This window comes from Silurus meridionalis, chromosome 6 (genome assembly GCF_014805685.1).
Source record: "Silurus meridionalis isolate SWU-2019-XX chromosome 6, ASM1480568v1, whole genome shotgun sequence".
Classification (NCBI taxonomy): domain Eukaryota; kingdom Metazoa; phylum Chordata; class Actinopteri; order Siluriformes; family Siluridae; genus Silurus; species Silurus meridionalis.
Genome location: NC_060889.1, coordinates 19,836,521 through 19,849,464, shown reverse-complemented (window position 1 = coordinate 19,849,464; position 12,944 = coordinate 19,836,521). Strand labels below are relative to the sequence as shown.

Sequence of the window (12,944 nt, the reverse complement as noted above, 5' to 3'; positions counted from 1 at the left end):
AACGATAAAAGCCAGTAGCTGATGGCACATAGGCAAAACTCGATAAGTTTAGTTGGGAGAGACAGCACAGCTTCCCTACCGCATCTCTCACTGTCTGGTTCTTTCCCAGGTGAGTGAAAACTTAATGAGTCTGTATTTGGATGAGTACGAGGAAATTCCCTGGGACGCTCTGAAGTACCTCATCGCCGGCGTCAACTACGGAGGTCACGTCACAGACGAGTGGGACCGCCGTCTGCTATCCACATACATCAACGATTACTTCTGTGAAGGCACTGTCAGCACTCCTTTCTTTAAGTGAGTCTCACACACCTTCATTTGGATGCAGGCGCACACATGCAAACTAAAGCATTAACATTTGGCACATTGTAGTAACCTTCATGTCTTTTAAATATTGAAAACGCATTGCCTTCATCTCACTGAAGTGCAAGACTCCCACCATGTGGACAGATCTAAAATTACACACACACACACACACACACACACACACACACACACACACACACACACCTCGAACAAATTCAGCACACACCCAAGCAGGACAGAACGCCTGATTGTTTTAATGAAGAAGTAAGGTGCTGTGTCTAATCTTGGTGTAAATGCACACAGTGGTATAGGAAAGACTCCAAGTGTCCCTATGCTTAGTGCAGTGTTTCTAAGTACCTGTCCTTCACTGAAAATGCACACAAAAAAATCGTAAAAACACCATTTTAACACATAAACACTTGTTAATTAGCTGATAAGTTGTACCATTTGTAAAGGGATCAGGAGAAATAATAGAATGTGCGGTGCAGCTGTCGAATTGGAAGCACCGATTCCCTTTTGCTTTTAAATCGTCTCAAGGTGCAACAGCTCCCCTATGTGGTGCAATTTTTGTTTACACTTTGTAAAATAAACAAGTAGCTGGATTCGATAGTAAAAGCGATTTGACTAAAGTGATTAATGCAATAAAATATACATTTTTCTTAGATTTTTTTATTCTATTATATTCTCAAAAGTTATAATATTATAACAAGTGTATTCCATTATTCATCTTTCAGTATAACTTCTTTCCAGGTTATTGTTTTTCTGTTTTTTTGCTCAAGAGATTTCACTGTTGATTTTACTAATTTGATAAATGTAATACACCATTTTTGTTTTACGTCTTTTTAAGTCTTGAGTTTCAATAATTGAGTGTCTTTTATAAGCATTTTTTTTTTTTACAAGTTCTGAGAATCAGGAATTAAAAAAGAAAAAATCTGACCTCTGTTCAAGCATTTTGTTTCGTTCTTAATGTTATAAATACCATGTCTATGACTTTATCCAATGTCTTTCAGACTGTCGTCCTTGCCTACTTATTACATCCCCCGTGACGGGCCTCGGGCTGTGTATTGGGAGTATATCAACCTACTCCCAGCAGTGGAGCATCCGGAGACGTTTGGCCAGCACCCAAATGCAGACATTGCCAGCCAGATCTCTGAAACACGCACACTCTTTGACACACTCATTTCACTCCAGCCTCAGGTCACCAGCACAGCAGCCACTGGAGCAGGACCCAGCCGTGAGGACAAGGTGTGTCTTTGTATGTTTTAACACTTTTCCACCCAAATAGAACAATGTGGCACAGCGCATGACACATGAGCATACAGTATCTCACAAAAGTGAGTGCACCCCTCACATTTCAGCAACCATTTTAGTTTCCTCTCAAGGGACACTATTATAGAAATGAAACTTGGATATAATTTAGAGTACAGATTTACTGTCCTCTAAAAATATCTCAACATACAGCCATTATTGTCTAAATAGCCGGCAACAAAAGTGAGTACACCCTAAGTGATTACAGCTGTATGTCGCTTAAACATGCAAAGCCACTGGTTTTATTAATCATGTTCATGTTTTGTCTGCTGTAGTATTGTCCCTTGAGAAGATATACAGAAATGTGAGGGGTGTACTCACTTTTGTGAGATGAGTGTATTTGTATAATAGGAGCTGTATGACCCAAACAAAGCCACATGTGGCAGTACTTCAGTCTTAGTAAAGAATAAAGTGGGTGAAAAAATGAATTAGAAACTTAAACTCACCGAACATTGGGGTTGTAGTGTCAGAACAATTGCTAGTGTTCCTTCAAAAACTTGCAGTTTGTCCTGATCAAATCTTCACTATTCAATAAAGTTAGTGACAATACAATACACTGTTTCTGTCTCTGTTGCCAAATTCACTTACTGTACGAAAATGATCAAAACACATATAAAAAATTTGGGTAAAATAAAAAACGTGCCATTTTCATCAAATCATAAATCAGATACCTCTGTGTGTGCGTTAAGGTATTAGAACTCTCAGCTGATGTGCGTCAGAAGATCCCAGCAGAACTGGATTATGAAGGGACAAGAAAACTGTTACAGGAGGATCCCTCACCACTTAATGTCGTACTGCTGCAGGAGATACACAGATACAACACTCTGCTGCACACCATCAGGTCAGTGTTTGTTTGGAAGACTAAGTCACAGATTGAGATTGATAGATATGCGAGTTGGGAGATTTTCAAAGAGATAGACACAATTGCTTGATATGTGTGTATGTGTGAGCAGAACATCATTGACTGAGCTGGAGAAAGGCATTAAAGGTCTGGTTGTGATGTCCAGTCATTTGGAAGAGATGTTTCAGTTCATTCATGATGCCCGTGTTCCTCCCCTGTGGGAAAAGGTAAGACACTGTTTAAGTACTCCATCATACACTATATGGACAAAAGTATTGGGACACCTAACTTTCCCACCCACATGTGTTTCTTTCCCAAACTGTTATTGTAAAGCTGAAGGCACACAGTTGTACAGAGTGTCTTTGGATGCAGAAGCATAACATTTTCACTTGCACTAGGAGACCCAAACCTGCTCCAGCATGACAGGTTCCCTGTGCACAAAGCAAACTCTATATGAAGATATGCTTTGCCTGGGTTCAAGTGAAGATCACCTGCTATAGAGCTCTGACCTCAATGTGAATGCTAACTGCACCCCAGGCCTCCTCACTTCACCCACATCAGTACCTGACTTTACTAACACCCTTGTGTCTAAATGAGCACAAATCTCCCACAAGCACACTCCAAAATCTAGTGGAACATCTTCCCAGAAGAGTGGAAGGAATTTTAAGAGCAAATTGGGACTTAATGTGGAACGCACAGCTCAAACAGCACACTCTTGACCAGGTGTCCGCAAACTTTTGGCAATATAGTGTATCATCCAATGCTGTTAGAAATTCATTAAGAAAGACGTCTCGTTAACTCTTGACAAAGAATTGTTATACTAAGTCCATAATATTACATTAAAGCATTTGCCATAGGTAACATCTTCAAGATTACCTTAATGAATATTAAAGATTTGTTTATTTAAATGCATTTCACTTTATCTCTACGACTCTACTATATATGATTTACGTACGACTTTCTATAAAGAAGATTGGAAAGTGGTGTTCGATGAATTCTTCTGTACGCCGGTATTTCTGGAATATTAATTTGAATTATTGTCCATTCGGAGTTCATCATGTTGAAAAGGCCGTGTTGTGTAGAGGATGCTATCACCAGCTAGAGGGCTTTTATGATTGAATAGAAGCAAGTTTGATTACAACTAAGAGCCCTTGTTTTTTTTTAAACTCTTGACCCTTGCTCTTGGTTCTCAAACAGATATTTTTACTTGATTTCTTTGGACTTGAACTTTAAACTACCTAATTTAAATATACAGCCAGGAATGCCACCCTGATACTCACATTCATTTAGATTTCTCTTGTATTTTAGACATTTTGTCCACCGTGGTATACTATATTTACCATCTGTATTTGGCAGGCGGGTAATAATTACAAGTCTTATTACAAAAACAATTGTAGTGCGGCCACTTACAGATATACACGCCGTGGCTATAGTAAATCATCATGTGAAGTGTGTGGAGTTGTAATGTGTGAGTGCAGCACCATGTGTTAGAGAGGAGCTGGAGTGGACTAAATGAATGGTGAAGTGCTGGAAGGTCACAGTGGTGGAGAAAAGGACAATGCACTCACTAGTCTGCTGATCGGATTGTGGGTTTAAGTCCTTCTCTCTTCTCTTATTTTTGTGTTAGGCATACAAGCTCATCATATTGGGACACAGGTTTATAAAACATCTTACATACACACTTTTTAAGAGCATTCATATTAAATTTATACACATACACACACAGTTCAGTTTAAATATTCCACTCATCCTTCGGTTGCACACTGCTGCTCTCTTTATGGCCCGAAGAAAGCCTCAGTCTGCTAGGTTATTAGTTTGCTGTGTGTGTGTGTGTGTGTGTGTGTGTGTGTGTGTGTGTGTGTGTGTGTGTGTGTGCGCATGCTTACGAAGGTCAGCTGTTCGTCCTTTTATCAAAGACCCAGTTTGGGGTAATTGCGCTTCAATAAACAAAATAAATATTTCTGTACGTCTGAAACACTAAAAGGTACATTGCTTGTTACTTCTCATCTCCCTTGCTCATGTCCTTTCTGTCTTTCTCTCTCATTCTCTCACTCACTCTCGGTATCTCTATAACTCTTTATTTCTGTGTGTCTCATTCATTCAGAATTTTGTCTTTGATCTGATAAAAGCGCAAACAGCCAACTGATTATTTGTCCTTCTCTTTCATTCCCATTTTCTTTTTCATGCCAGTTACATTCCTCCTAATATGGAAAGCTTTTCATTTCATCTGAGCGCACACTGTGTGTATACAGAGAAAAAGCCAAGAAAGGTGACACTAGCTCAGACAGATAGACAGACAGTTTGTGCTTCCTGATATGTATGTTGTTTTGTAGCGCTTAAGGCAAGATCCAGATTTTTAATGGATTGAATTGCATGTTTGGGATAAGCAGTTTTATATGTTTTTGTGAGCCAGAATTTCATATACAAGGTTTTATACAGTGGAATCTGCTTATCTCGCCCTCGGTTACCTCGACAACCCTATTAAGTCGTAGTTTTTGAAGTGGAACCGCCAAATTCTCGCTTTTTCTAAGCATTTTTTATTGGTTATGTCGACTTTTTTAATGTCGCCGAACCCTAATATCTCGAGCACAAGGGGGGAAAAATTTGCCATTTAACGTCGGTTATCTCGGTGCAGCCGCAGAAGAACTCGCAGAAGTGGCGGAAAAATCAAGTCTTACAGCTGCTACAGGTGTTGTATTGTATACTGGTGAATCTCTGCTGTTAGTTAGTGCTAGTGTTCGTAGTGTTAGTAGGGGCGCGGCGCGGCTTTGGGAAGAAAAGAGCAGCCGTTGAGAGAGTGCCGGTGGGAAGACACGTGCCGGGATACGCATGAGCGATAACAACGACCGCCGTGAACCAACATATACCAACAATAACGGACAGTGAGAGTGTGGAAGTTTAAATAGGAGCTGGTGATGATGATAAACGAGCACCATATGTGCGCGATTGAAGCCGGGAGCTTTAGAGAAAGCGGCCGAGAAAGCACCTGACACGCTGAAGGGGGCCGAAGGGGGCGTGGCAGGTGGATTCCTGACAGATAAACATGTACTGTATGTATTTTTATAGCATGCCTTCATCAAACAAATCGCACCAACGCTGTTGTGTAAAAAACTTCTTCAAAAACACGTGCATGCACATTCTCATTTATTAACGCACATCATGTACATAAAGAAATTTCAAGCATGTTAATATATTGCCGCCATTTTGATTTTCGTTTATCTCGTTCATCGGTTACCTCGATGCTTTTTGGCGACCCCCTAGGACATCGACATAACCGGGTTCCACTGTGTGTATATATATATATATATATATATATATATATATATATATATATATATATATATATATATATATGAATTATATGCACTTATTTTAATGGAATGTCATAGCCATAAACATGATTAAACTTTAATCAGTTTCGTTTTACTTTATTTAAATATCTAATTCAGATATATGACATAAAATCTATACAAAATGCCTTTTACCCTTTAAGTGTAATAAAGCTAATACCAGACACTGCACTACTCAATCTCTCTGTCCTTGGCCACTCTTATTCAGCTTTGAATAGTGCCTGAAATAAATAACAAGGCTTCAGATTTCAACCCCTCTCCCCACCCCCACCCACTCATCCACCTATGTAAACATCTCTAAGCAATCTTTGTCTCTTATTCCAACCCATTTAGGCATACCCATCTCTGAAACCCTTGGCGTCATGGACAAGGGACCTGTGCCAGCGGGTCGAGCAGTTTACTCGCTGGGCGGACACAGCACATCCTCCTATTCTCTTCTGGCTCTCAGGCTTCACCTTCCCCACAGGCTTTCTCACAGCAGTACTTCAATCCTCCGCACGGCAGAATAACGTGAGCACAAACAGACGTGTTCATATACAATCACATTGTGTATATACAATATTCTAGTGTATTATACATGGATATGTATGTGAATATATTTTCATAGACACATGCACACAAATGTAATGCGCATGTGTGTAGGCAAATGCCAGAAGTCTATTTGGCACCAGTGACTTACGATGCTTATTATTTTCCAAACAATGCCATTAGGAGACATGGCAAGTCAAATTTACTTAACAAGAACTTGAGAGTAGATTTCCAGGGAATGCGAAAATGGAGTGTACAAAAAAAACAAACAGCCCAAACAATATGTCTTTAAACACTGACTCAAGTCTATTAGCAACAGTTATAAATAATTGCATGTGTTCTGCAGGTATCTGTGGACACGCTGTCTTGGGAGTTCACTGTCTCTACAGTAGATGACAACAACCTGCTCTTCCCACCTAAAGTAAGTAACTAGTGCTAATCACACTTCATCAGGACTCGCCCGTATTTGCTAGCAAGGGAGCTACCTGTTGTTAACGACAGGGCCGGAGGGGGCCCGATTTCGTCTCTATATTTTGCTTGTCTTCTTTCTCATGCTCTCCAGACAGGAACGGGTGATCTGTCTTCATTTTCAGTAAAAATCTACCATCATGGTGGTGTTATAATTGCAACATCTCTTGCTTAAGAATAGAATGTAAGACCTACTTATGTTAATACGCCCTTGAGACATCTTTCTCTCTGTGTTTTCCAAAGCTTGTTTTTAAAGCTGTTTTATTTTCATTTGTACATCGCAAGAGTAAACATTTTTTTCAGGGTCAGACATGTGGTGGAGACATTTTTTCTCAATAGACTCAACTGATGATACATGTTTACAGGAGTTTTTTTTCTGTGTAATGATTTAATGCTACAATGCTAAGAGTAACTGTCTTAACTGTGACACATTTTAGCCCGTTTTTTTATTTATATGTTTTTGCCATTTATTATTTCAGGGTTTTCATGGGGTCTTAAACAGTCTAAAAATATCTTAAATTTGCTGTTCTAGGTCTTAAATAATTTTAAACAGGTCTTCATTTTTCCAATTTGTTTGTTTCCGTGGTGTTTTAGTTCTTCCTTTCGCTAGTCCAAAAATTATTTGCTGTATTGTAACTACAAATGAGACCACCATGCAACAGCCAATTAGCTTCCTGTCACTGGCGTGAATCTCTCTTCAATTGTACTACAGATGTAAAAAAGATTTTATTTTGTAGCTATGGGGAAGTGCAAGTTTAGCAATACTTGGTTTGAAAATATGAATTTAGGACTTGGTTAAGGTCAGTTGCTCACATGTGTGTGTGTGTGTGTGTGTGTGTGTGTGTGTGTGTGTGTGTGTGTGTGTGTGTGTGTGTTTTGATGTCAAAATATTCAATTCAATCAATTTTTATTTGTATAGTGCTTTTAACAACTTTGTCTCAAAGCAGCTTTACACAGATAATGTGGTGATAAAAATGAATAAGATGTTCTTTATAAGTGTAAGTTTGTCCCTGATGAGTGAGCCGGTGGCGACTGTGGTGAGAAAAAACTCCCTGAGAAACCATGAGAGGAACCAGACTCAAGGGGAAACCCATCCTCATCTGGGTTGCACAGAATGTCCATTAATTACAGATAAACGATGTTGAGGTGCAGTGATGGTGATCAGAAGCAAACTGTAGTCCTGAGTCAGTGTAGCAGACTGTTGACATTAACTACAGTACAAATCCATCCTCAAAGCTCCCGTTCTTACTCCGGAATTTCATGGAACCACCCAAGGCATTGATGAGAAACCATCCCCAGCTGCACAGTGGCCTCAAATCAAAGACACTATCCAGAGGCAGGCCAGGATGGAGTGGGCAGATCCAAGGAGGGGAGAGGGGCAGGAACACTGCTCACTGGAACCTCAGGAGCATGTTTCACTCAATCGAGAGAGAGAGAGAGAGAGTATAGGGGTGACAGGAAGAGAAGGATATGGATTATTATGTGTCATTGTTGTATGAAAGTCTAGGACACTGTGCACTTGGGGACTCTGGCAAGACTCGCTATGGCATTTGAAGTAATAAAGGTTTCAAATTTTATTCTTATGGTCTTTAAAATGTTTTAAAAACTCTTAGATTGGAGTTTGTAAAACCCGCAGGAATCCTGCATTGGCACACTCCAATATTTGCCATTTTTCAATGTATTACATTAAATGTAATGCCAACAGATTAGCATCTGATAATTGGTTGATGTCTAATTTTATCCATAAAAGGTGACAATGGCCACAGATTTTATTCCAAACAAAGCAGGAGCACGCCAGCTTCCACTTGTTCTTGTTCTTTAAACAACTGGTGAGTTGCATCTGTTTAGTTGGAAAAGAAACCCGCAGGTTTTTTATGGATAGGATTAAACACCTCTGTGCTGATCCATTGCCATCCTGGATGCTAATCCTAATTAGCATGTGTGCAAATCTGTTACCACGCTCAGTGTTTACTCAAATTTTTTTCTTTAAAAGACAAGCCTGGGTCTTTTATCGGATTCTGCCTCGGTTGAGTCCCTCAGTTTTTCACTGTTTTCTGTTAGATCTTTATCTCACCTCTTTACATGCTATACCACTGTTCTGCTTTTTCACGTGGAAACAATGTTCCTTTTCTTATTCTATTTTTGAAAGCGCGTTCTGTTTTGCTACACTGTATTTCTATGTACAGTGTCCATTTCTTCAGGCCTTATTAAATACTCTGGGATTTCAGAATTGTTTAGCGTTCTCCAGATTGCTTACTTTTCCACAGTACTGTAATCTTCCTTGTAATCCACATAACGGAAAATGGTCACCTGATCTGCTGCGAGTTTAACCTTTCTGGATGAATCATAGTTACTCAGAACTGAAGGTTTTGTTTCATGTGTGGTGTAAGTCATCTAAGTGCAGCCATTATTAGTAAAAGGATGCACAGTAAAATGTATTTTTAAAAAGTCTCTTTTATAATGTTTTACCTTTATTAAGCAGTTTATTCCTTTTGAGAATGAATTACTTTATAACTAATTCTCTTTCAGGTTTCTACATTTCGTTCTGTTTTAAATCTTCTTGCATATTTGGACAAATCTGGGCAAATACTAAAATGTATTTATTATACTTTTGTGTCTTACATTGTCTTATTCATATCAGTTTGGTCATCGAATGTATTTATGTATTGTTCTATTTGGGAGTGTGTGAGACGAATGCAAATCATAATCTTTTTTTTCTGTGCAAACACTGTTTATGAATCGTTTTCTTGTCTCTTTATTCGATTTACTGAAGTATTTCCGTTTGGGGAGACTTTTACTTTAACTTTACTACATTTTGCAAAATCAGTCATCCCTTTTGTATTTATGAGCGAATAAAAACTCGTCAAACACACACAAATCCACCAGTCAGTGTAGAGCACGCGCTCTGGTTTGAACTTATTTTGGATTGGCGCTTGGTGGTATCTACTTATCACGTACACACATCAGCATCAGTTCAACGTTTTAAAAGTAGTAAACGAAGGAAGAAAATTCTGACTCCAACTTGCCACAACACCTGTGGTCTTATTTGCGTAATTTAGTTAAAAAGAAGGTTTGGGGCTCATTAAATTTGAATAAATATCAGTGTTTGACTCATTAATACATTCTATTAATATATCGGTGTGTTAAGAGTAACATTAAACATTAAATACTGGAAAAGTATTCATTTAAGGTACATTTAGAACAATTATATATGTGCGATTAAGATGCGATTCAATATTTTAATCGATTGACAGCCCATATATATGTGTGTATATATATATATATATATATATATATATATATATATATATATATATATATATATATACACACACATATATATATATATATATATATATATATATATATATATATATATATATATATATATATATATTGTATATGACTTTATTTTCAATGAATGCAATGCGTTTGCCAACAACACTATAATAATACTGGGTAGCGTCTCCCTTTGCTCTCAGTACAGCCTCAATTCTTCATGCAGTGGATTCCACGAGAGATTGGAAACATTTATTTGAGATTCTGGTTCATCTTGAAACAACTGCATTATACATTTTTTTCAGGTGGACATTTATTCTGTGAATATCACTTTATACCACTTCCTGTTCTATTAATTTGGTTGGCAGGGAAGAGCACTGAAGAACATTAAACTCAATGTCGTGTTCATGAAACCAGATTGAGACTTTTTCTGTTGCACAGGGCATTATCATGCAGGAAATAGTCATTAGAAGGGCAAATTGTGACCATGAAAAGAGACACATGGATGCCAAAAATACTGAACCAGGATGTTGTATATTATCAATGAATTGACTCTATAAACTGCTATAAACTGATACAACTCAGACACATTCCTTATTTTTATTTATTTATTTAGCAAACGTAAGTGGTTATCTAGCTCTTGAGCACATCACTTCAACTACAGTCTTTTCCTGATTAAGAATAAGATGAAATGTTAAAAATACTTTTTTTCTTTTAATAGGACAGTACAGAAAAATAGTTTTTTACTTACATAGTTTCCGTCTTAGTTTTCTTCTGGTTGCACCTCCAACTACATAATGCTCAGGACATGGCAGAAATATTGGACTCAAGCAGAGCTCTAAGATCATTCTGCCATGTTAACATCATTGTTAGTGACAAATCGCCTATTACTTGTTTTTCTTCAACACAGTGTGACTTCCAGCAACTGGAATTTAAAACAGTCCCTGCAGTTGTGGTGCAACATTATTAAAATGTCCAGTGACCTCTAGCAAAGACGTGTCCACATGTCAGATGTCATAGCAGTTTAATAACAGCTAGACACTTCTGTTTGAACATATTTCCTTATTTCTTTACATGTGGGGTTTTTTTGTGGCTGTCAGGGAATATCTGGATGGAAGCACATGTACTGTAGAAAAAACCCTGCTTGTGGACAAACACAGTGCTTCACAAATAAATGTAATATATGCTCAATAATGCCTAAATAGAATAAATAGCCTGACTGGCTTATATGTAAATATATTATAATAATCCATTTAATAGTCAATTTTAACGTGAAAAAAAAATTAATAATTGCAGTATTTGCACCTCAATAATGATGGAACTGTAATGAATGGACATTCGGTGCCGCCCGGATGAGGATTGGTTCCCTTTAGAGTCGGGTTCCTCCCAAAGATTCTTCCTTATACCACCTAAGGGAGTTTTCCTTTGCCACAGTTGACACTGGCTTGCTTAAAAAGATATGAAATAACTTTCGCTTTCTTTAATACAATAATACAAAATTAATACAAAAGTATTATAACCTCTTTATCTTTATAAAGCTGCTTTGGGACAATGTTTATTGTTAAAAGCACTCTAAAAACAAAAAAAGTTATTTTATATTGATTTGATCAACAGTACTTCAAATAATGTGTTTGACAAATACGTTAGCATAAAATATTACAATATTGTTGCAAACTTATATATTATATGCAATGTTAGTTTGTTCCTCTTTAGTAAATGCCTGATCAGGATGGTAGTGATTTCATTTGATTTTGGAAACCAAACTAAATTTACTAGAATAAAAAAAACCCACTAGTAATAATAATAACAACTGCTTGAGTGAGATTAAAAAAAAAAATAGTCCAACAAACACCTCGAGTAGATTTTTTAACTTTTCAGTGATGTAACTGTGAAGCTGAGAATTCACACACTGCTGAAAGTCTTGGGTTTTCCACCTCAGGGGGTTTTTCTGTAGTTTGGGGGCAAAGTGTTCGGGTTTATCATGTAAAAAGAAAAACACCAAACATCGTCTGCTGGTTTAATCAGTTCTCAGGAATAAATCTCTCCACATCTATCTATACAGATGCACATATGAACATTTCAAGCACTGAAGCGATCCTGAGAGTGGCACAGAATTAGTATATTATTAGCTTAAACATTAGCAGTTTTGAATGTTGGCTATAAAATTTGGGGATTATGTCGACATAGATTGTAGACTTCCTTAAATATTACAAATCGTGCATCTCTCTCTCTCTCTCTCTCTCTCTCTCTCTCTCTCTCTCCTCTCTCTCTCTCTGTGTCTCATTTAATTGACACAACTAACAATAGACTGTCCCAGAGGAGATAACCACACAGAATTCATACATTCTTAATGTAAGTGTGAGCAGTATGAGTTATATATCATGGGGCTACATACTTTCAAAAGTAGTTCACCAGTTAAAAGTATGAATTTGATATGGAACTTGATTGACAATATCCAGCTGATTGGACATTTTTTAATCGTCTGAATCAAACTCGTGATAATGTGAAGACTGTGCTCTTGATTTAAGCTCTTGGGTTCAAAACAGTGTCAGATAATAAAAAAAATAAGACTCATTTTTATCACTATTTGCATTAACCCTATACCAACATCATACCCTCCAAGGCACATTTTCCTTGCTTCCTTTTTAAATTCCTTATTAAATACACTGTTCTACGTATATTCAAGTACAGTGTTGACTTTCATTGTAAAATCTCTTCTTTTTCACAAATGTGTCAGTGCGTTACAGTCTTAAAAATTCTGAGTTTATTAGTGTTCGAGGCCTGTGAATCATCTGGGTTTTTTGTTTGTTTGTTTAAATCAGCTGAAATATTAAAGCAAAGTCATTTATCAACCCACTTTTTTTAAA

The 12,944-nt window shown here is 37.5% G+C and overlaps 1 protein-coding gene across 1 annotated transcript in view; it reads left to right on the top strand.

Moving 5' to 3' along the window:
- The window catches only part of dnah2 (dynein, axonemal, heavy chain 2), a 161,853-nt gene that overhangs the window by 147,472 nt on the left and 1,437 nt on the right, over positions 1 to 12,944 (top strand). The window contains 6 exon segments of the mRNA XM_046851713.1: positions 110 to 294; positions 1,314 to 1,548; positions 2,301 to 2,452; positions 2,565 to 2,679; positions 6,136 to 6,312; positions 6,677 to 6,751. Coding sequence (XP_046707669.1) covers positions 110 to 294; positions 1,314 to 1,548; positions 2,301 to 2,452; positions 2,565 to 2,679; positions 6,136 to 6,312; positions 6,677 to 6,751 — 939 coding nt within the window.